This window comes from Dipteris shenzhenensis, chromosome 21 (genome assembly GCF_047967505.1).
Source record: "Dipteris shenzhenensis isolate YYH24624 ecotype China chromosome 21, Dip_SZ_1.0, whole genome shotgun sequence".
NCBI classification, from domain to species: domain Eukaryota; kingdom Viridiplantae; phylum Streptophyta; class Polypodiopsida; order Gleicheniales; family Dipteridaceae; genus Dipteris; species Dipteris shenzhenensis.
The window spans coordinates 19,531,480-19,556,147 of record NC_141616.1 but is presented as its reverse complement, the minus strand read 5'-3'; the positions used below and the strand labels follow the sequence as shown (position 1 = coordinate 19,556,147).

The 24,668-nt window shown below is 45.9% G+C and overlaps 1 protein-coding gene across 1 annotated transcript; it reads right to left on the bottom strand.

Moving 5' to 3' along the window:
• Positions 1-1,270: 1,270 nt before the first annotated feature.
• Positions 1,271-23,082, bottom strand: LOC147888598 (Nuclear transport factor 2 (NTF2) family protein). Its single transcript, XM_087392781.1, has 5 exons — positions 22,646-23,082; positions 2,033-2,187; positions 1,817-1,883; positions 1,636-1,687; positions 1,271-1,541 (listed from the first exon to the last, which is right to left on the bottom strand). The coding sequence occupies exons 1-5, from the start codon at positions 22,995-22,997 to the stop codon at positions 1,463-1,465; spliced, it is 705 nt and encodes a 234-aa protein (XP_087248907.1). The 5' UTR covers positions 22,998-23,082; the 3' UTR covers positions 1,271-1,462.
• Between the last annotated feature and the right edge of the window lie 1,586 nt (positions 23,083-24,668).

Here is a 24,668-nt window from a genome sequence, read left to right as displayed (position 1 = left end):
TTTGATTGAACTCACTTGATTGGTGACTAATCCTTAATCATGGAGACGAGTATTGATGCCGGTGGGGATGCATTACGTTTGTGTATGACTTCTGCAAGAATTACTTGCTTTCCACTATTCTCCATATTTTGCATTGTTCTCCCAAGGGTTGCAACATGAAGCTTGAGCTCTCTGATTTCTTGTTGCAAATAATAAACTTGCTCTTGTAGGTCTGAGATGTTTCTCTATCTCAAAGAAGTCTTCTCATAGGGAGAGTGGGTATTGATGTCGATAATGCTGCAATGGCTGAGTATGAGGGCTTGCTTGAGGTAACAAACGCCTTCATCATCAGGGTTTCCATGTTGGCCTAAATAAATATGATTACCCCAATGCTATAACTAACCCCCAAGTTTGGGCTAGGTATTCAGCCCCCCAACCTGGGGTCTGGATTGAATTGAACTTAAGCTTCTACCTCTTTTGGAGAGAGAGAGAGAGAGAGAGAGAGATGAAATGTTCAAATATATATAAGGGAGATACCAAATGAAGAGGAGTATAGTAAACTCTTGTCGTAACTAACACATTTTGGAATCAAAAAGATCCTGGCATGACTGCGAGATACATACATACATACATACATACATATATACATATATATATATATATATAGAGAGAGAGAGAGAGAGAGAGAGAGAGAGGATGAATTGTTCAATAAGTTATATGGGATAGACGAAATGAGCATGAGCATAGTAGACACTTGTTGGAGCTCTAAATAACACACAATTTGGAATTTAAGAACATATACCTAGATGAATCCAGGAACATTCCCAAACTCATCCTCTAAAAACACAATTCCCAAACTCATTTCTTCTTCTTTCCACCCTAGCATTACAACCTCAGCTTGATGCACTGGGCATCTACTTAATGCCTGTCTCTTCTGCCCCTACCCCTCACACCTGCCCATGCCCACACTTCTTTCTCTGCTTCTGCTCTTCTGTCCATATTATGTCTATTCCACTTTCTTCCTCTTTGGCAAGAAAGGACCAAGATGTCATTTCCTACTAGTCACAAATCTAAATCACAGACCATGTTTGCAGAACATATCGCTCCAAAATACCAGTATTAAGGACAAAATGGTACCTTCCATCTCACCCAAAACTTCAGCTCGAAGCTATTAAAATACATCACGTATCCATATTTCAATGCTGAAAAATAAGCCGCACACAGTTGTGAAGCAGTCTTAATTCTATTTTCTTACAAAATGACAATCATAGAGAGCACCAGAGTAGACATGCAATGCAAACTGTCAGTTGTAATAAATAATAGTAGTAGGTCAGTCCAAACAAAATCTTCTAGCAGGTGGATGCGCGAGCTGTTTCCAAACAGGAGAAGCACCTCCATGAACAAAATATTACTGCAGAAAATGAAGCACCACAAAACGAGTTTCAAATCATGTGCCCCAACCTCAATTTATGCCATATCCACCCTAGCGCCTCGAACTAGGGTTGGGCTTAAAGACCTGGCCCAACAGAGCCATCTTGGGGACATCCCAATTCTCCACATGCCTGCAGAAACAATATGTTAGAGAGAGAAGATCTAGCGAAACATAAGCAAACATTATCATTTCAGAGAACACTTCGTCATCATTAAAATCCTTACCTGCATATTTTCCCTGATTCTGGATTAAAGTAGTATTCAGTGAAGCCAGTTGCTGCAAGGACAAAGACCAGAAGTTGAGAGGCTAAAAGTTCTACAGATTTGCCATAAATAATTTAGACTCACTGCCTTGCCCTCCCCTATCTCAACTCTTCCCAAAGATTTATGCAGAGGGATGTCTTACATGACAATATCGGCCTCCAAGGAAATTTCAAAACACAGCTAAACCGCCAGTATGCAACCAACTTATCCTGTGAAGCAATAACATAAGCCAGACAAAGACAAGCATGGCTTTGAACTTTCGAACACCAAACATCTAAATACATGAATAACTAATGACCTTCAACATCAATACCCTTAACAGAAAAAGAAAAAACATGGATATCCAACCTTGACTGACCTTGAACTCTTCGGATTTGGTAAGCTTGACATCTGACTTCTCCAGCAAAGAGCCAAAATTGCTACAATTATTCTTGAAACGCTTTAGGCTTTTAAAAGACCCTGCTGGGTCAGCAAATTCACAATCTTCTTCGTAGAGTCCAGTAGTCACATTTCCTGGGGACAGCATATGATCACTCGATCAGAACCTTAAAGATGGTTGAGCTACCCAACTTTGAAAATCCATGACAATAAGGAATGCCCATGCTAAGCATACAGGGATACATTAATGTAAGAAATATCACTATGCACACATGCACAAACAACAGAAGTAAATATTGACCAAGAAATGTTCACACTTGAGAGAGAGAGAAATAAAGTTTATTAAACCTACAAAAACACGAAGGGTTTATAAGACTGAGTTACAATGAAAGCTAAGGGGTGGGTCCAAAAAACGGGCACCCAAGCCCAAGGCTGAATCTTGATACAAGAAAATAAATACGTCATGCTGTTGCTGCAACAGAGAGAACCCTAAAGCAAAGGACAGAGATACATCCCTGGCCATCGGCCACCTAATCAACTATCCATCCGAGTGAAGGGACATGTGCATGTTATCTGTGGAACCAACTCCACCCGTTGGCTGAGGATAGACAAGATGAGCTCATCTGACAGTGGCTTTGGATCTGGAGAGGGCTGGCATCGTCAAGGAAGGAAACCAGTAATCAAATGCTGCTGGTGCTCAGACGAGCAACCTGTCCGGGCAATCTCAAAGAGGTAGCTCGCCCTCTGACAAGTGCTACCATTGCTCCAACGGTATATCTCCCCACGTCAAATAGTAGAGAGGAGATGTTTATGGTCCTCATGTGATTGCCCAACCGAAGTCAGGTTTGTCGAGTCATGCTCTGTGGTCTCTACTACATCTTGTCCCCTGCTTCCCCTCCTGGCTCTTGTCACTTTAGAAAAAATATGTCATTGTCTTGTGACTTGGCTCTCCTGGTCCCTCCTGTGCTCTCCTTTGTGCTCACAAGAGCTGATCTCTATGTTGCTGGGACTCAAGAAGGGAGATGGCCATGCATTGCTGATCAGGGTGTGCCAAGAAATCTTCGAGTGGGCAGAAACTGCTCCTGAATAGATAGTGGTCCTGTCTATGTGTTAGTAAAGTGAACTCTCACACAGAGGGTATCCCGCCTGTGGAAGACTGATAGTTTAGCCCAGGAATTACTAGCAGAAGTGTTTCACTATGAACTCAATGCTTCCCCAAGTGTGTGTAATTCGCAGCATTCATGTGTATGTGCAGACTAGCAAATAGATTGTGCTCAGAGACAAATATAGAAGCAACACTTTATGTTTCCGTCCGTCCACAAATTGGACAAGATACAATACCAAAAGGTTCTTCTGTAAATGCCTAGCACCTCTAGATCTGTGAGCCCGTGTGCTCCACTGAGCAAATGTAGACTTTCTGTCCAAACGATCCCTCCACCTTGCTGTCTCGAACCTCAGCCTAGGTGGGCACCTCCTTCAAGCTTAGTCGGCAGCTCTCCAGCCCTCTTCTCTCCTCCAGGATGAGGCCCAGATGATGCTGATCTGCTGCTCCTTGCTGCTCCTTGGAAGGCTGCTCTAGGTGATGCTTAATGAGGCTCCAAAGCCTCCCTTTTATAGGCCCCAAGGCCTGCCAAAATACCGACCAGGGAGGGGGATATTGGCTGACCCCTGCCCCAAAACCGACCCTTTGAGGTCCTGCTTCAGCCGACCTGATGGCCGACTCTGTTGCTCACAAAACTGCCCCCTTGGGGCTCTCAAAACCATGGCCCTTGGCCCACACTTCCATGCTACGGCCCAGCCCTTTATCTGCCCACATGATGGCCTGGTTAGCTGGTTCCAACCAGCCCCACCAGCCTTCTCTAGCGCCTGACTAAGCTTCTGAGCTCCCCTGCCATGTCTGTAGCCCCTTGCAGGCACCTTGATCTGCCTGTACAAGTGCGCCTCAGCTCAGTACTGTCCGTACCAGTGCTGACATCATTGCCTCTTGTTCCGGGCCTGCCAAGACTCCGTGGATCTGCTCCGATCTGCTCTGGACAGCCAGATATATGCTCCTGCCTTGTGCTGCCCATGTGGCAGCCCCATGCTTTCCTTCTCTTTCTGCTGATGCACATCTCATTTGGGGGGCTTACTAGTGGGGAGGTGACCATCGATTTTCCGACACCCCCTCTCACCGACCCAAATTGGCCCAACACCTACACATCGATGACGATACTCCAGTAGCTCCTGTGTTGTAGCCCTCTGGAAAGGTCCAATGTTGAAATACTCCTTCTCTGGCTTTCCAACCAGTGGTTCCTGCACCGCCAGGTCCGGTTCCGCTTTTGCACACCAGTCTAGTACACAGGGTCATCTTTGTCACTACCTCATGGCACCACCACCTTCAGTCACAAACCCGCCTCTAGACTCGAACTCTGCAGGTACCAACATCCTCCACCTATTCCCGAATCCCCTCATGATGGGTGAACAGCTTGAAGTCCTCCAGGTACCAAGCTCTCAGGATCTGTTTCAAACCATCCTCATCTAGCTAGGTCTGCAACCAAACACAATACCTGAGACATCATATCCCAGGCACAAATCCAGTATACCTGGACCATCAAGTTCCAATTGTCCCTTTCTAAGTCATAGTCACCGTCTGACTCTGAGTCTTCAAGTGCTGCCGAAAACCCCCCTCTGCTTCAGCAACACCAGCCAAGCACCCAGATGATTCCAGGCACTCCTTGCTGTCCATCACCTTCACAAAGGATCCCGACTCTTCTTCTACATTCCTCGATGTCTGACATCTTGACAGTAACACTAGAGTCCATGTATGTTATCTCAGCATCACACGGAGTGGCCACCAAGAAAAGTTCCCCTATTGGCACTTGAGTTGAATCCTCTGACTCTTAGTTGGCAAGCTTCTTCTTCTGATCAGCCTTCTTTTTACAATCTTTCACAAAATGTCCTCGTTCATCGCAGTAGAAACACTTCTTCTCTTTCTTTCTCTTCTTCTTCTTGTCTTTTGGAAAAGGGTTTAGAGTATCGTACACCTGTTTGAGCCTGAGCCTCCCATCTGGGTACAATCCTTCAGACTCCGAAGCTAATCCCTCCGAGCAGTCCTTTAGCAAGGTCCTTGCCTTCAAGCTCCAGCTCCCGAGAGCTTCCGTTAGGGCTCTGATACCATGTTAGAAAGTGAACTCTCACACAGAGGGTATCCTGTAGTGAAAGATTGATAGTTAGCCCAGGATTTACATGCGGAAGTGTTTCACTATGGAATCAATGCTTCACCAAGAGGCCTTCCCTAAACTGCCTCACCGTCACCTATATAAAGTCGTCCTCACAGCTCCGAGCTCCTACAATCCCTTCTTTGCCCGCTGCTGCCTCCCCCCCCCCCCCCCCCATCATGAAGGGAACAGGGGGATGAGGATAGGAGACTAGGCGGTAGACCCTTCGGTCCAAATTTGCATACGCATGGAGATGGGGAAGGGGAACGGTGACAAGGGGAAAACACAAAAGAAACTCAGTCTGGAGGACTTCAACAAACGCAGCAACCGGAGCGGTTTGACAGTGGACAGCATCGCGGCCTAGAAGAAAGTGGCCCACCCAAAGCCCATGCCGCTCACCACATCCTCGACCTCTATGGTTACCACCACTATTTCACCACCATCATCCACCTCATCATCTACACCACCTCTCTCCTCCCCCTCTCTTGCATCATCATCATAGGTCTCCTCTCCAGTAGCCTCACCATTGGCCCCACCGGCCACGGCTCCACAGTACTTTCCCCTCGTATCACCTCTACCTCTCAGTCAGCCACCATTCATCACCTTGTCTGGCCTCGCTACTCCTACATACCACTCCCCCCCCAAATCATGCTGTCCCCACCCTCAGTACAACCTCAACAGCCCACCTTCATTCCAACCCCTCTCGAGATCCAGTTCCCACCTGGACCAGGACATCTTAGGCCCCCACCAGATGCTTGGGACTCCCTATTGGCTGAGATACACAACATCCGGGCCCGTCAGGCAGAGCTGGCACGATACACCCAGGAGCAGGCCCGATACACCCACGAGCAGGCCCGCATTATATACCAGCAGGGCACCCTTATCCAGGGACTTAGACACGACATCACACAGCTTCGAGAGGAGCTTAGGACCCTCAGAGTAGTGCTTGGAGGGACCCTAGTCACAGAGATGGAGGCACAGATAGCCACAATACAGTCGGCTGTAGCAGAGACGACTAGATGGGTGGACATGGCGAAACAGGAGCTTGCAAAGGCAACCGTTTCAGCTGCCATACAGGAGCAGCAGTAGAGGGCTTCGAAGGCCCTCAACATCCGGATACAAGGGATCATGCGAGATAGCACCAGCACCGCTACGACGCCCATGGAGGAGGCGATCACCTTTGTGACCACCACCATGGGGGTCCCCGACCATGGCATAGCGGGAGCATGGCGTGTTGGGAGAGATCCCAACCGAGAGCAGCCCCTAGTCATTCGCTTCAGAGATTCACATGCTCGACTAGCGACACTCCCACGCCGAGCTGCTCTACGAGAGCATCCCACCCTGTCCATGGACGAAGATTTGACACCACTATAGATTGAGGAGCAACGAGTTCTTCTGCAGCAGCGGGATGTTGCCCGCAAGGAGGGAAAATGGGCCGTGGTCCGAGATGGTAGGTTGTTGACCGGCACTTGTCGGGCTCCCACCCGTACCCCCTAGGGGGACGGGGCCTATGAGACTCAGGTTTTCGAGACCCTAGCCTGCACCATTTGGAACTGTAATGGTACCTTGTGGTCAGACCCAGGGAACTTCTTGGAGTCTTATACATGACGAGACATAGTCTTTTACACGGAGACACACCAGAGCCCAGAGTGTCCACTACCGATAGTCAGTGGCTACACATGGGAGTCAGCCTTCAGGGATGGGACGAGGGATACAGGAGGAGTCCGAGGATCAGGCGGGGTCATAGTATTGTATAGGTCTTCCCTTGCTGGAGCCATCTCCATTGAGAGGAAGGACGCACACTCCCGATTCATGTGGATCCGGATCCGACGCACAGACACTCGTGACCTTTTCATAGCAATATGCTACTTCCCGCCAGACACATCCCACTTCGCCAGAGTGGCACGAGAGGAGGGTGTGACATCACCATATGCATCCTTACATCAGGATATCCCAGAACTTTCAGCCCGCGGGAAAGTTCTCCTTGTTGGGGACTTCAACGCCAGGACGAGCACGCGCCAGGCACCACTCCTGGTCTTCCGAGACGCCTCTATCAAGCTACCAGACATGGACCTAGACAGAGCAGGTATGACCAGGACTCATTGGACCGACACGGGCCTGTTACACCATATGGACACGCGCTCCTTGATCTAGGCAGGATGCATGACCTCATCATCTACAACGGGCTTGACCTATGGCCCTCCTCAGGTGGTTTTACTTGCTTCCCACACGGGGTGGGCACTAGTGTAGTAGATTACATCATGGGATCCCCTACCTTCACTTCATATATCACCGACTTCACTGTAGCACCACTCCCTCAAGGAGCTGATCACACATACCTATTCTTCACTATCGCCACCCCACGCTTAGCCACACCACACACACCACATAGGAAGCATGACACCTACCACGACATACACTTTGATCATAGCCTCTCACCAGCCTACTCTGGACACCTAAACAGACTCCTAACCTACATCGATCACATGCCACTCATAGAGGACTGTGCTGCCCTGATTAGTCGCACACTCCACGAGATTGTCCTCCAAATCTTTCCCCACACCACACGGTCCACTAGATCACCACCTCTTGGTTCTGTACCCTTCGAAATGAGGAGGAGCTGCTGAACATCTTTTACAGCAACAACTAAGGATTTTTGGCGGAGATTCCTTGAGCGTAGGTCTCCATCACCCCTCACCGACATGAGAGTCTGGCACACGTATGCACACCATCTTTATGATGTCCCACACCAGCCCACTCCAGATCTCATACTCACACCTCGCCCCACCACTTGCACGTTGTTCACCAGAGGGAGAGTCAAGGAGGTGACATTGAAACCGCACAATGGCCGAGCTAAGGATCACGAGGGGCTATGCACTGAGTTTATTGCATATGGGATCGACACGTTAGCCCCGATCCTAGCAAAGCTATTCAATGCCGCTGTTTGCCTTGGCTTTCCCCGCATTTGGACACTCAACACCATCATGCCCATCCACAAGGCAGGGGATCCCATGGACCCGAGTAACTATAGGACTATCATGATTGGACATGTGATGTCCAAGATCTATGTAGCTGTATTGGATGTGTCGACCAGCCTGTTCACAGAGATGAGAGGGCTCAGAGCAGAGAGCCAGGCCGGTTTCAGGCGAGACCATGGGACTATGGATCACATACTCACACTCAGGAGTATCATTGAGGAGGCTAGATCACAGAAGGAGAGGGTATATTGCTGCTTTGTGGATTTCCGCAAAGCCTTTGACACAGTACCTCGAGCTTGTCTCATCACACGCCTACAGACACTGGGATTTGATCAGGAGATCATATGGGCAATCATGGCACTTTATGAGAGAGTCTCAGGCCGAGTTCGGACAGGTGCAGGTTGGACAGATGAGATCTTGAGTACCATAGGGGTCAAATAGGGTTGTTCCTTATCACTAACCCTGTTTGGCCTCTACATCGATGAGCTTGAGACTCTCATGGGGGCGTTCGGAGGGACTGGTTGCTCACTTGCCGGGATCATCATCAAGATTCTTCTTTATGCAGATGACGTGGCACTCTTGTCGTCCACACCTGAGGGCTCCAGCAACACCTGGATGCACTGTAGGCTTTTTGTTTATCCCATGATTTGGAGGGTCAACCTTGGCAAGACCAAGGTCATGATCTTTAACACCTCTTGAGCAAACATGAAACGGAAGGAGTTCACTTTCGGTGGGTCACCAGTTGAGATCGTATCCTCATACACTTACTTGGGGGTCATCTTCTCCGGCCCGATCTTCACGATGAGACCAGCGATGCAGGCCAAACCGAGTAGGAGATACGCCTCACTGGCTCGGCTAGAGAGACAATGCTTCCACTCCCACTTCCAGGATCCTCGGACCAAGGCTCTTCTCTTTGACTCCTTGGTCCGACCAGCCGGTATGTATGGCAGCCCTTGTTGGGGGCCTAACATGTCAGAGATAGAGTGGACACAGGGAGCGCCTGCAAATCCTTATGCTCTCACGGATGATCCGGGGAAAGCCGTCTATACCACATCACATCATTCAGGCCGAGTTTGGTGCTTCTCCACTCCAGCTAGATGCAGCCTTTCAGACCATCACATATCTACACTGGGTTAGATCATATGGGGACTGCACATCAGGGAGACAGAGGTTGCCATGGTTGGCTCTCGATTCCTCCATGAGGTTGGCAGCAGAGGGAGACAAGCGATGCTGGTATGCACGGACTCACAGATGGTTTGTGAGACTAGGGTTTCACATCGATAGGATACCTCCTTTTCAATACAGTTTAGATGCCCCTCTGGTACACCCACCCACCATCCCGATCGGGCCACACACCAACCAGGTCATTCGAGAGAATCTCCTGCAGTTACACACCTTTAGGACTTGGTTGGAGCCGCGAGGGAGCTTCCAATGAAGCTGAGTTTCTACAGAGATTATTGTCTTCGTATTTCAGAGGAGGGATTCATCACACCACCGGGGTACACTGAGCTTCATATGCCTCACTTACTACGGGTCTCCATCGGACAGTTTCGGGTATCATCACACCGCCTCCGCATAGAGAGCAGCACAACAGAGGGGATTCCTAGGGAGCATCGCTTACGCATATTATGCGACTGTCAGGAGGTTGAGTTGGAGGAGCATTTTATTTTCAGGTGCCCATGTAGTACGAGATCCGAGGTCACTACCACTGCCTCTTCAGAGATGGCTTTGGGCTCTTTTCCAGATTCCTCGCCTACCCAGAGTAGAGATGCCTCACGGCCTTCATTCATGAGGGGGTCCGACATAGAGAGTACTTACTTAGGCGACGAGGCTTGGCCACTGACAAAATATGAAGAGGGGAGATGAGGAGAGAGGGCACAGCTAGAGAGCACACCACAAATGACTAACTGTACATGACTAACTGTACACTAGATTTAGTTGAAAAAATAGAATATATACAAACCCTTTTATTGTTAGGGTTAGGGGATCTAACCCTTTCCTTTATAGCACTCTATAAGGTTAGTGCTATGTACATATGATCACGTGATGGTGCTATGCACACATGATCACATGATGTTGAGCGTGAACTCTCAACACCTTCCCTCAAGATCAACATCATGAAGTAGGCCTTCCCTCAAGATGATGATTCTGGGGAATCGAAGAAGGACTGAGCATTACATTCCATCACACCCCTTTAATGGGAATGTCCTTCCTCTGCGTCAAACCAAGAGCTAATCGGTGTTTCTCGAATAGCTCTTTACCGAGTGGTTTGGTAAAGATATTTGCAACATTTTCTTTGCTATCACAATGCTGCAGTGCGATGTCACCAAGTAATACTCTTTCTCTGATGAAGTGCTCTCTGACATCAATGTGCTTTGTCCTGGAGTGATATACTGGATTTTTGGCCAATTCTTGAGCCAATTGGTTATCACAGTATATTGTTATTGGCTTTGACTCATCAAAGTAATCTGTTTTTGACAATAGTCTTCTGAGCCATATAGCCTCACATGCACCTGTAGTGAGTGCTCTATATTCTGCTTCAATCGAAGACAAAGAAACAGTTGGTTGTTTATTTGACAACCATGATATAGTACCTTGACCAAGAAAAAATGCATATCTCTGTGTCGATCTCCTGGTCTCATGATCTCCGGCATAGTCACTGTCACAGTATCCATGCAACCGTGGATGACTTCCTCTGTATTCTATCCCAAACTATCTTGTACCTCTGATGTATCTCAAGACTCTTTTGGCTGCATTCTAGTGAGACTGTTTTGGATTTGCCATAAACTGTGCTAGTGAGCTTACTGCATAACAAATATCTGGCCGTGTGATTGTCAAATATATAAGAGATCCAATGAGCTGCCTGTAGTATCTGTCATTGATTGTAGGCTTTTCTGAATCTTTAGTAAGTTTCAAACTCTGTTCCATGGGAGTGGCTGCAATCTTGCAATCTGCCATATGAAACTTCTTCAAAAGACTATCAACATACTTGAGTTGGCTCATGAATGTGCTATCTGAATCTCTCCAGAACTCAATTTCAAGACAATAGTGCATAAGTCCAAGATCTTCCATGCTGAACTCTGCAGATAAGTCTTGTTTTAATTTTTTGATGAAGCTATCCTTGCTTCCTGTCACAATCAGATCATCTACGTACAAAAGTGCAATAGTAATGTCTTCCCCTTGAACTTTGAGTATGATCTGCATTGGATTTCATGTATCCCAGATCAGCAAAATACTTGTCAATTCTGTTGTACCAACTTTTGGGTGCTTGCTTTAAGCCGTAGAGACTTTTCTTGAGATGGCAAACCTTATTCTCCTTTCCTGGTTCAACATAACCTGCTGGCTGTTGCATGTAGACTTCCTCGTCTAGATAACCATTGAGAAATGCATTCTTGACATCAAGTTGATACACATTCCATTTGCTGAGTGTCGCTAGTGATATCAAGAACCGTATGGAATCCATCTTTGCCACTAGAGCATAAGTCTCATCATATTCTTGACCATATTGTTGTGCAAATCCTTTCGCAACTAATTTGGCTTTGTATCTCTGAATACTTCCATCTAGATTGTACTTCACTTTGTATATCCATTTGTTTGCTATGGCCTTCTTTCCTAGTGGAAGGTCGCATAATTCCCAAGTATTATTCTTATACAAAGCATCCATTTCTTCATTCATAGTAGTTTGCCATTCTGGCATGTCTACTCTATCTTCGAAGTACATTGGCTCTTCTGTAGCCATGATGCTAGTCATAAGAGCATAGTTGGTGGTTTCCACCTGAATTGCTTTGCCTTTCTGAGCATATGTCAATCTGGCTGGAGGTCTACTTCCCTCGTAGACCGTCTGAGCTATTGTGGCTCTGCTTGGGGTGTTGCTGGCAATTCTTGCTCTTCTTCATCAACCTGTTCTGTAGATGACTGTGAAGTCGATGCTTCTATCTCCTGTGTAGGTGAGGTTTTCCATTCTGATTTCTCATCAAAGATTACATCTTTGGAGATAATAACTTTGCGGTTGATGGGATCATACAATTTGTATGCTTTGCTTTCTTCACTGTAGCCAACCATGATGCATTTGCGTGACTTCGCATCCAATTTCTTGCGATGATCATCATGTATATGGGCATATGCTACGCAACCAAATATGCAGAGATGCCCAATGTGTGGCTTGTGTCTAGTGAATGCTTCATAAGGAGTCATACCCTGTATCGGTTCGGTAGGAAGCCGATTAAGCAAGTAGTTTGCTGTAGCTATTGCTTCTGCCCAATACTGATTTGGAAGATGCTTTTCACTAAGCATTGCTCTAGCACTGTCTGCTAAAGTCCCATTCTTCCTTTCAGCTCTTGCATTCTATTGAGGAGTATCTGCACATGTGAATTGTCTTCGTATGCCATGATTTTTGCAAAAGTTCATGAATGCTGAAGACATGTATTCACCTCCTCTGTCTGATCTCATGACCTTGATCTTTCTGCCTGTCTAGTTTTCTACCATGGCTTTGAATTCTTGAAATCTGAAAAACACTTCAAATTTCTCTTTTAGAAAGTAGACCCAATAATATCTGCTGTAGTCGTTAATGAAAGTCAAGTAATAAAGTGAACCATTGATGCTGCGGGTCTGGGCATAACCCCATACATCTGTATGTATCAAATCAAGAATACCTCGTGCACGAGAGGTACTTCTAACAAAGTTGGCTCGCTTTTGTTTGCCGAAGCAGCATGCTTCGCAAACCTTTCCAAGAAACTGTAGCTTCGAAAACCCAATTGCCAGATTCTGATTCCGGAGATCTAACAAGTACTTGAAGTTGACATGACCATATCTCTTGTGCCATTTTGCAGATAGTGGCATCTGTTGCATTTGAGCTGACATGGCATGCTTATCTGGTACTGTAGCTAGCATTCTGTATAAGCGTCCTTCTTTGATACCTTTTGCTACTAGCTGACATCTTTTGGATTTGTCTCTGATAGTGCATTCATCACCGTCGAAGATGACTTTGTAATTGTGTTCCGTCATTTGACCTACTGACAAAAGGTTCTTGCTGAGCTTCAGAACATAGAGCACGTCTTTGATTAATCCTTTCGTACCAGTGAAATTGTTCATAGGGATAACACCTGTCCCTTGAACTGGATTCGGTGTATTGTCTGCCGTGTAGATGACATTTTTCTGTCCTTCTAATGGTTTCATCTCTGTGAACCATTCCTGATGATTTGTCATATGAGATGATGCACCGCTGTCGATGTACCAAGGATCCTGTTCCACTTGGTCGACTTGATAGCTGAAATCCTCTTTGGGATTGAAATCAGTGTCTAGGTACACTCTATCAGTATCATGCAATTCCTCGCTTGCAAGAAACATATTTCCATGTTTATTTGCAAAATGACTGTGACTAGAATGTCCACCACGATGATTTCCTCTACCTCGAGAATTTTCTCGATTACTGCTGGATTGACTGCCTTGGTCGTACTGCTTCTTGCGGCAATCTCTTTCATAGTGTCCAAACTTGTGACAGTAGTTGCACTGAATGTTTGACACATTGGTGGATGCATTCCCTCGTCCTTGGAATCTTCCTCGATTGGAATGATTTCCTCTTTGCTGATTCTGATGTTGCTGAGGATGATGCTGATGCTAATGTTGATGCTGATTTTAATTTTGTTGCTGATGATGACCACTTTTCTGATATGATCTACCTCTGCCTTTGCCTCTGCCTCTGCTTCTGTCTGAAGCTGTGAATGCCTGATCATTAGAATGATCTTTACGTGCTTGAATGGCTTGAGTCCTGAGTTCTTCACCAAGTAGGACTGACTGAAGTTCTTCCAGTGTCGGAATTTGCCATTGGATGGCAATACTCTGGACTAGATTCTCGTATCCCTCTCCTAGTCCATTCAGAATGACTTGAACCATTTCTGCAGGGTTCATAGTCTCTCCTGTTGCTGCAAGTTGATTGTTGTAGTCTTTTATGCGGAGTACATAAGCATGACCGGTTTCACTGCTGTTGCGGAAACTCTGGTTGATCTGGTTTCTCAGGGTGAGAATCCTGGATGTATTCTTGGACTCGTAGAGAGCTGCGAACATATCCCATGCTTCTTTTGATGTCTTGACTGTGTTGAGCTGTCCTAGCATGACATCTTGCACATTCTGCTTGATCAGGTGATGGGCATACTTGTCTTTCTTATAGCAGAATTTCTTATCCCATTCTGCTTGAGCTCGGGCAATGGCAGGATCTGCTATTGGTGCGGAAACTGTTTGTGTAGATGTAGATCCCATTGTAGATTCCGTTGCTGGTGCTGTGACAACAGATGGAGTAGAGCTACTGGTGGCTGGATTCTCCAATGGTCTAGGTGTAGACCCATCGACATACTCCCATTTGTCCTGAAACACAAGAATGGTCTCCATTCGGTATTTCCATGTACCGTAATTGGAGTTGTCTAACTTAGCAGATGCCTCCAGATTGAGGTTGCTAGTCGACATGGTGCAAGAAATGTACTCAAAAGTGTCGTGAAAATCTCTGTATGAATCAACTGCAAATACACTCTCTATGCCAAGTGAAATCTCTGAACTGTCGGTGAAGATAGAACTGCATGCAGTATATAAAATCTGATCTGTATTACAAGGCTTGTGGCAATGATGCCGGGAATAGCCAAGAGGCTTTACAAGGCTGAAATGATGTGCACGATGCCGTGAGATAGCCGAATAGGCTTTACAATGGTGGCATGTGTGTGTGAAATCAAATGCTATCTGCCCACTGAAACAATCTGCAATGCCTCTGAACTCTGAAGTTTGCTCACTGAATTGATGAACGTAAGGTTTCAGGTAATGTAATGGTGTAAAACCGTATGTGAGCGTATGGACTGACTCCAAGTAGGTACTAGTCGGGAATTTCGGGCATGGCTTAGATTGGCAACTTGGGGAAATTCAAAGCGTCCCCTCTATGGCGATCTAGTCTACTCTGATCTAGATCTAAACCAACTGTCGATCGATGAAAGAACATCAAATAATTCATTTTCTTTTGTTCTTTTTAAGTGCTGGGTCAGATGCGTCAATGTAGAGGCAAATGTGCGTGAAGTGGTTTTGTCGGCGAGGCTCAAATGTGAGTGTAACTTGCGCCGAAATGTGTGTGTGATGTGACGAGCACGTAGAGCACGAAAAAACGAGCGACTTTCCTTTTTGAGCGCCCTCAAATTCTTCCTGGATCAAGAGATATGACTTGATCTAGGGGGAGGGGCAAAAGGAGTGCAAATGGTGCTCAATGATGATGTGTCACTGTGAGTCACATGCAGTGATGATGTGGCACTGTGCCTAGCAAGAGGTGTGCCTGTGAAGCCTATGCTGCGGTGGCAGGAGTGGTCACATGCAGTGACTGTGAAGCACTGTGTGTGCCTGTAGAGGTCAGTGCTGACTGGACAGCTGAGGTGGCACAGATGATGATGTCAGCAGATGACATGGCAATGCTAATGTGGCTATGATGACGTGGCACTGATGACGTGGCCTGATGATGTGGTAGGATGACGTGGCTGATGACGTAGCTAGATGACGTGGCAAAATGATGTGGCTTGCCTACGTGGCACTGATGACGTGGCAGTTGAGCTGGTAGGGTGATGTGGCAAATAAGGTCTGCCACGTGGCTGGTCCTTGACCAAGCCCTGGGGTGTGGTGACCCTGAGGATAAGAGCTTGCCACGTGTCTTTTTGCAAGGCTGGAGAATCTTGGATTGCAGGAAAAATTTGAGAGGCACCGATGCGATTCTGGAGCTCGTTCGTCTGTATGGGTTATGGACGTGTTGCTAGTCGGAGGAGGCCGTTTGGAGCTGGAGACGAGCCTTTGCGGGTTGTCTGTGTGCTGCAGGAGGCACTGCCGTTTTGTTGGTGCTCAGGGAGTCGGTGCGCTGACTGGCCTTTGTGAGCCGCTGGGACGATGGAGAGGCTTATGGAGCCTTGGAGATGTCCGTCGGCTGGCTGTAGAAGGAGCCGCTGCTCGGTTGAGAGGCTTTGGTTCATTGCCGTGGCCTCGAGCTCCAATACTATAGCCACGAAAGGCTCATAGTCGAGTTGCAAACCACGATTTGCGAGCAGCGAGACCCATTTTCCATAAATCAACAATTCGCCCAACAATCGTCTCTCTCTCCGATTGCCAATTCAACATAACTTAGTCTATATTGTATGTTAGTTGGAAAGTCAAGCTCCAAACGGAAACAAACTCTTGATCTCCTCACTGCTCGGACAAATGTCATTCAGTCATTGAGCAAAGTTCTGAATCCTCAGTTGAAAACTCGTAAGAGATGTGTCAGTCACTGATGGATTGATTCAAGCAGAAATTGCTGCAAGCTCGGAGACCCAATTGTTGTTTGGAAATCGTTGGAGGAGCTATGCCTACCAGTTGTTGCTCTGGGAGGCGGCTTGCATGGGCCGTGTCGTTGAAGAGAACCTTACGTGCTGGAGGCCCATTGTGGCGAGCGCCGAGAGCTACATAGGCAGTTGGTCGTTTGTAGAAGGCTCGATGGCCTTAATCATACCCTTAGGTGCATGTGGAGCCTCTTCTGCTCAATGGAGGCACCTTCGAGCTGCTTGAGGGTAGATCTCCCTCCAAAGCTCTCTTTCTCGAAGTAGGATCTCGAAGTAGGATATAGAGATTCTCAGAAATCTTTTTGTCTCTCCCTCAAAATCAAAATAGTCATTCACAGCTTTTGGAAGCTCTCCCTCTCATGCAATAAGAATGAACCACAAAACGAATTGAAATCCTCACAAGGAAATCTCAAGAAATGAACGGAAATCTCTTAAGGAATGACAAAAATTTTCTCTCAAATGGACGGATGAAGATCTCTCACCGGAAGTGGACTCTCACAGAGAACACTCAACAGAACTCTCAATCTCACAATCTCTCTCACACTCTCAAGAATCGCAATGTCTTAGCTGAAGACAAGGGAGCTCTGATACCATGACAAAATATGAAGAGGGGAGAGGAGAAGAGTGGAGATGAAAAGAGAGGGCACAGCTAGAGAGCACACCACAAATGACTAGCTGTACACGAGATTTAGTTGAAAAAATAGAATATATACAAACCCTTTTAGGGTTAGGGTTAGGGTTAGGGGATCTAACCCTTTCCTTTATAGCACTCTATAAGGTTAGTGCTATACACATATGATCACGTGATGGTGCTATGCACACATGATCACATGATGTTGAGTGTGAACTCTCAACAGCCACATCATCAGACACCTCTCAGAGCAGGATCACATAGTTCTTCCCATCGAGTGACATTGATTGTCAGCCTCTAGCCGCAGACGTGACAGAGACCTCAACCTGACGACCGCAGCACGACACACGAGACATCGAGGGGATACACAGATTACTCTGAGGGACCTCCCATCATTGTTTAGACCCGGGATACATCCCAGGGGAGTCACGGTGGCTCTCGAGCCTCGTCATGGAGACCGAGATGCACGGCACCCCTTGACGGGCGCCAGCGTCCCATCACCGGCAGCTATGCACCAACTAGGGCGACATGACATACGGAGGATTCCGCTCCACTCCAATCCTTTTCTTTTCATTGTTACATCCAGATGTATTTGATTATGTATGATTAGACTTAGGATTCAGCACGGGTGATGATGCTCGTTTCAGTAGCTCCACCCAAAATGTGATTTGTATCAGGGTTTCTTTCATTCATAGAACCATCGGTCTTCCGAAGACTCTAATAGAATTTCTTTCTTTCTTTCTTTCACCCCCTAACTCGGCAATCCGTCATTGAGTAACAGCTCTGCATTTCCACTCAGCCCAGCCTCCCTCACACAATCTCCTGCATCCTTCCAGCCTACCTACCCACTCCCTAGCCTCTCCAACCAGCCAACTTAACACTCTCACATGGCGTGGAGCTTGAAGGAGAAGGTCAAGTGGTGAATCTACTACTGGATGATTGCATTAACAGCTAAGGCCAACACAGGCTCTAGTAAGCAGTGGCATGAGCAATGTGGGCATTTACACATGGACATGTGTGACATTAAAAAAAAAAAAAGAAGGGATGGTAGATGGTCTACTTGCAAGGAAAACACCAATGCATGGTGTACCAAGACCTTTGCTCACTCACAACTGGACCAAAACTTGAAAGAACTTGCTGAAATTAGAAGTATGCAAACAGCAAATACAAGTGAACTTTCAATGGAAAGATTACATGCGTAGATGTTGCAGCTCAAACTTGCTCATGTCCTGATGTTCAAATTTATATCTAGATGAATCCAGGAACATCTCTCAAATTCATCCTCTAAAACCACAACACATAGTGCAGTTTCAATCACTTGATAGTCACTTATAAGTCTGAAAACCATAAACTCCATCACACATAGCAGGGACTAGCTAGTATGACATCCCCACCGAGGTCATCAGCTCAAAGTTGCTCATGTCCTGATGATCAAACTCTACCAATCATATCATTCCTAGTGATAGCATGAATGGAGAGAAGAATCTTGCAAAATTAAGGAACAAGAAGAACATTAGATAATACCTTGGTCTCACAGATTCTGGTCATGAAAGTAACATTGCCATTCCTACCATTGGATATTTGACAATTGTCACTAACTGTGACTAATGACTGGAGATTCACCAGTCTCATAGAACTGTACTGTTCCCATTTGTTGGTGATGTGCATGATGACACCACTGTCCACATATCAGGCATCTTCTGATTCAAATTGCCCACTTGCAACAACGATGGTTATGTTATCTGCTAAATGATCAGAAACAACTCATTGATACTGCTTTTGGCCTCCTTCTTGGGCTTCTCTTTGCTTTCCTTTTAGTCAAGTGCTCTCTTCCTCCATTTCTTGGTGTAATACCCCATTTTGTTGTAATAGAACACTTGATCTTCATCTTCTTAGAAACTCTTCATTGTGCCATCCTTATCTAGAGATCCCTGCTTTCCTTCATCCTGGCCCTTTGCCTGGGAATTGCAGCCTTACCTATGCACTATCCACTGAATGGATTAGAGGAACCACATTGTACATGATCAAGACTGAGAATGCATCTGCATCCTGCTCTTGGAAAAGGGCTGCATCTGGTGGTACTGCTGTGGTATCATTCCTATTTCCTTGGGTTTCTGTAAGGTACCTGTTAGAGTTTATGGCATCTCATGTGTAGTGAGAGAGAGCTTCTTTGTGCCAGTGAGGCAGTACAAAAGAAAGGAAGGCAGAGGTGCTATGCATGTGGGAAGAGAGGGCATGTGGCCAAGGATTGTCAGTCCAAGAGCAAAAGGCAGCTCCTATCATTTGAAAGTTTGGCACGCAAGGTAGAGCTTTGGAGCTATAGACCAGATATGTTCAAAGTTCTTTGCTTGACGTTGCAGAGACTATGGACATGGTGTGTTTTGAAGTTCGTGTGTGTACACTGGACGATATTGGGCATGGTTTGCAGACTAGTATGGGAAATCAAAGCTGAGGAAATCACATTTGCTGTTCGTGGTGGCATTCTGCTTCGAGGATCTAGGCTATCAAGTGCTATCTCTGAGGTGCATCCAGTATTCATGGTGCTGGAAGGTCCATGGTTCCATCTTCCATTGGCTTGCTTCTTGAGATCATTTGTACACCATGAGCTGTAGAGAGCGTGCTAGAATTTAAGGCATCTCATGTGTAGTGAGAGAGGGCTTCTTTGTGGGTGTGCCCGCCCAGAGAGAGGATAGGAAAATAGACTGGGTTGTGGCCTGGTTGAGACTGGCTGGTATAGGCCAGTTAGGCACATAGTCAGGGCAGAGTTGGGGCTAGTTTGGGCACCCAACCAGATCGGGTCACCAGACCTGCTTGGTTGGGACAACCAGACCTAACCCGACCCTGTTTGGGTCGGGTCATCCCAACTTATGTCAGGCTAGACCGACCATTTGTTGGCCAGTCCATCTGCCCAAGCAAGCCGACCAAGGTAGTTTCGGGCCTACATATAGGTCCCCTCTCTCACACTTGTAAGTGGTCACTTGGGTCCTCACTCTCCACTTGCCTCTCTTGGCTGAGGTTGTATTCAGCATATATATAGAGTTGCCACTTGGCCATCATGATGGTATGTCTTAGCCAAGGGGACCATCGATGACTTGTCTCATTTAGTCAATTCCTTACTGAAGTTTCTCTTTATGTCTACCTTCTTTGTACTGTATTTTAGAGTTTGCATACTATCTCCAAACAGGGTGCGAATCTAGTTATATCATCAAATAAGGCTTGTAGCATCAACTAGGATAGACAATTACCATTGTACTAAGCCTCATGTGAGTGAGATAGGGCTAGATTAGGGTTAGGTCAAATTTTAATTCAACCTTGGAGGTGTAGGGCTTCACCTTGTAGGGTTCAATCATAATGAAAAAAGCACATTTTATAGCCTCTTATCTCGTATTGGATTTCCCCCCTTTTTTCTAACTCCAAAACTTTCTTTCCATCTTAAAAAATCAGAAGTTTCTAGTGGTCCACTTTGGCATTTGGCTCATTCCTTGGAGTTTCAAATCCTACATTGAAATCATTTCAGTTCTTCGTTTTTTGGCACAATCTTACCTCAATTGAGCTACAAATTCAATTCCAACTTGTAGCTTATATTCAACTATTTTTCTCTACATTTTAATATTTTTATGACAATATTTCCACAAATACTTTGAATTCACTAGTTTTGAATTGGAAAAGTGATGAAACCAGGGTGGGATCGTCTCTATCTGTGTATGCCTATATATGTGTATATAATGCTTATATCTATCTATCCATCTCTATAGCTAGAGGTACAAAATTAATCCTTTGCGTCTGCCAATTGATCACTTATAACCAAAACCAGTTGGAGCAATATAGAGAAGAATCTAAAAAACTTACAGTTTCAATCATCCATCAAAATTGGCACTCTCAATGAATTTACTATTTCTTGCATCCACGATTTGTACATCATTAAAGCAGCATTTGAAATCACATGTATAAACTTAAGTTCAATATATTCGCTGGATTGATTACTTATAGCTATATTCATTTGAAATAAGTCAAACATATTCGTTGGATTGATTACTTATAGACATCACATTCAACACTGCATTCCTCGTTTCTGTGTGATAAGGTTTTGGTTTCAATTTCATGGGTATGAGGTTACATCTCATTGTTTGTAAGCAGATTGCTATTTGGAAGGTCTTGGAATTGTGACATCTCACATATTTCTTGCATCATAGAGGCTGAACTAGTTGGAGATGAGCCTTTCCGAAGAAGATCTAGATCAGTTAGATGCATGGCTTTATAGAGACTACAAGCTGTAACTAGTAAATTTACTTTACAAAACCATAATCGATCCGACCTAACCACAAGCTGTAAGTAATAAATGTGCTTTACAAAATCACACTCAATCCGATCTAACAACAGCCTCACTGTCCAATGTTCTCTTTCTATGATCATCATGTCCCTTGTAAAGCTGCCCAAACTACTTGCTGACTGCCCAAGCAAAGCCTGCCGTTATCCTTGTCTATCCATGGTGGGCTTTTGAGCTGCATAAGCTTGTTGTAATGCAAGAGCATGTGATCCTCAAATCATTGTCGGTAGCACATCCTAAAAATTCTGTCAGCCCTTTGCATTAATGTCAAGTGGCTGAAGTACAAAACTGCATGTAGAAAGCACCATGAGATCTCTTTGGATCCATGGAGTAATAGATCCAACGTAAACATGCTCCCCATCAAAGTAGTGTTCCAAAGCTGCTCGACACTGCTGAAATTGTGCACAAATGAAGGCCAAAGCATGGATGATGACAAAGCAATGCCCCTTTTCATGAGGGTGGTCCCTGACTACGCCTAACGAGGGGAAAACTCGCAGGGCTATTCAAATGAACCCCGTTATCGGGTATTTCATAGGAGTAACTTGCGATTATGTCATAGACCGACCCTCCTCCATAACAAGAGAACCTAGAACGAGCCGTCATTGTCAAATGGACAAGAAAGGAAAATTTTAAAAATCATTAGCCTCCGATTTCACAAAAATTTAAAGCAATTAAGGCCGAAATTTTGGCCCAAACAGTTCCGCTAGCATATCAGAGCAATCGGGTAATTAGCCTGACAATATTGAATCCCAGACGGCCTATCTATGCCCATCCAAAAGAGGGCTCTGAAAACCTTAGAGACAGCCTAAAGACGAAAGTAAACGTTTACAAAGTACAAAGGGAGGAGAAACCTTCCAATGGCATTACTACTTTTCTACTTATAGATTAGTTTTGCTGAATCCTTAATACAGGATATTCTGTTTGAGTACGACTGAGCCAGCCGACATTCATCAGAAATCGAAAACTCAGACAGATAAAATTATTTCATTCTTCGCTGGAATATCACCTTGCAGAGAATCTCATGTGACTCCACCTGTCTCGAACTATCCCCGAACACGTTATGACTCGTGTAATGTCAGCTGTAGTTCCTAGCCTTTCAGAAAAGTAGGAGGCAACGACAGAGTATGAACCTGTCACAAAATATCCCTTATCATAATCGTCTTTAACCGCTCGAACGACAGTATCTCGCGTGAGAGGTCCCAGCATCGAAGCGACTTCACTATCGGGAGAGGGCGGTGGGGATTTGGGGTTGAAAGCGGCCACGATGTTGCCAAGAGCCTCGGCGCCAAACCAGGCGGCGCGGAGAAGGATGTTGGCATTGGCATCGGGCTTAGTTCGGTCGGAATTACTGGCATAAACAACGAGGGGACTGCTGTGCGGGGCTCTGGGGGAAGACGAGGCACGGAATTGAGGAAAGGAAGGTAGAAGGGAAGGGGAAGTGGTGGATTGCAGGGAAGGGAAAGCAAAGTAGAGAGAACCCATTGAAGAGGAAAGGCAAAATACACTACAGAAGGAGCTAGTTTGTCGCCATAGCTGGGAGCTCGGAGGATTTTGGCTATGGCGGATGCTGAAGTCCACAGACTGCCCAGCTGAAGCTGGCGACTCCAAGATCCTCGAATATTCCGTCAAGGGAATCGGGAGCGCTCGTGTGGACACTTGGCATGGTTGTGATCCCAGTTGGCAGACTTGAATATACATTTTGGGGTTTTCACACGCGTCCAGACAAATGCCTAGTCTCGTAGGGGCATCTTGCTGTTGCTGTGGGGCGGACTCCCCTTTGTCTGTCAAAAAAGAGCAATCCTGTCCATTGTCCGTTGTCTGTGATTGACGTCAACGGACTGCCCACTCACGATTCTTGGATATCCGGTCACGGGAACTGGGAGAGGTGGCACCCACACGTGGCATGGTGGTGATCCCATTGGGGCGGGATCCCATTTCTCTATGAAAAAAGTGCAGTCTTGTCCATTGTCCGTTGTCTCTAATTGACGTCCATAGATTGCCCTCCAGTGAAGACTCTCGGATATTCGGTCAAGGGACATGGGAGATGTGGCACCCAGATGTGGCATGGTGGTGATCCCATTTGGCGAATCCCATATGGCACGTGTCTATTGTAGTTGTGCCTTGCTGCTGCTGTGGCAGGATCCCATTTGTCTGTGAAAAAAGTGCAATCCTGTCCACTGTGCAAAATCTCAATGGTCTGCATGCATGCCGCTCTGCACGGGCAATTAGAAATTGATAGCAGCCCGTCCGCCTCTAACAAGGCAGCCTCCTAATACAGGATGACTAGAGCAAAACTTAATCCAAAGGCAGAAGGGCTAAGCTATAAGCATCTTTTTTCTTCCCAAAAATTCTCAACGCTGTTCTAACTGACTCTTTGACCTCAGATATCCGAATATCATTCCGCAATTTTCTCTTGAAGGCCATACTATTACGATGCTTTAAAAGAAACCGAATTACTACAGCCCTAATGACCTGTAGATTTCCAAGTTATGCCTGCTTCCACCTGTGCACAAAAAATATACGCGCTTGGCTCAACCAAAATTCCAAACTACACACGCACATGGGCATTCCCATAAGATATGGAATTGCGACGACTCCTTTTTTTTCGCCTCCAAACTCCAGAGTTATGCCCATTGTATGCGGGCCACAGTTGCAACCCGTGGGCCTTGAGATAGATTAAAGTCCTTTACCTCTGCAAAGGCTTACGCAAGTAATGCATAAAGCCCTTAAAATCATCCGAGTACCCCTAAAAACAGAACTCATTGGCCAGTCATCACTCAAATTACCCAAGAGATTTTGCATGAATCTTTTCTAAGAATGCGTTAATTGATACGTGACCACAATATCATCAATACACCTCCACTTCCTTTCCCTTGGATCCCAAATATCACAAAATGCTCGTACGCCCTTTCTATAAAGTTTCTTGGCATATCTAGGAGCCTCGCCATTGGAGGAAGTCCATCCTTGAATGCCCAATCCGATAGCGACACCTAAATTCCCAATGACCTATCCATGTCGTTTTAGCAAGGATAATCTTCCAAAAGTGCATCAATTAATTCAAGTATTAGACTAAGGAATCTTGACATGATTACTACCTAGGACAATATCTTGCTAGGATCCTCTAATCCCATGAGGTCCATTATTGCAAATCTA

Bases quoted from the DNA above. Each gene is read 5' to 3' on its own strand.
- LOC147888598 (XM_087392781.1), bottom strand. From the start codon at position 22,997: ATGGGTTCTCTCTACTTTGCTTTCCCTTCCCTGCAATCCACCACTTCC. The intron at 1,688-1,816 runs GTAAGACATCCC...TTGTCCTTGCAG, and splicing joins TTGGAGGCCGATATTGTCAT to CAACTGGCTTCACTGAATAC. The intron at 1,542-1,635 runs GTAAGGATTTTA...TTGTTTCTGCAG, and splicing joins GAATCAGGGAAAATATGCAG to GCATGTGGAGAATTGGGATG.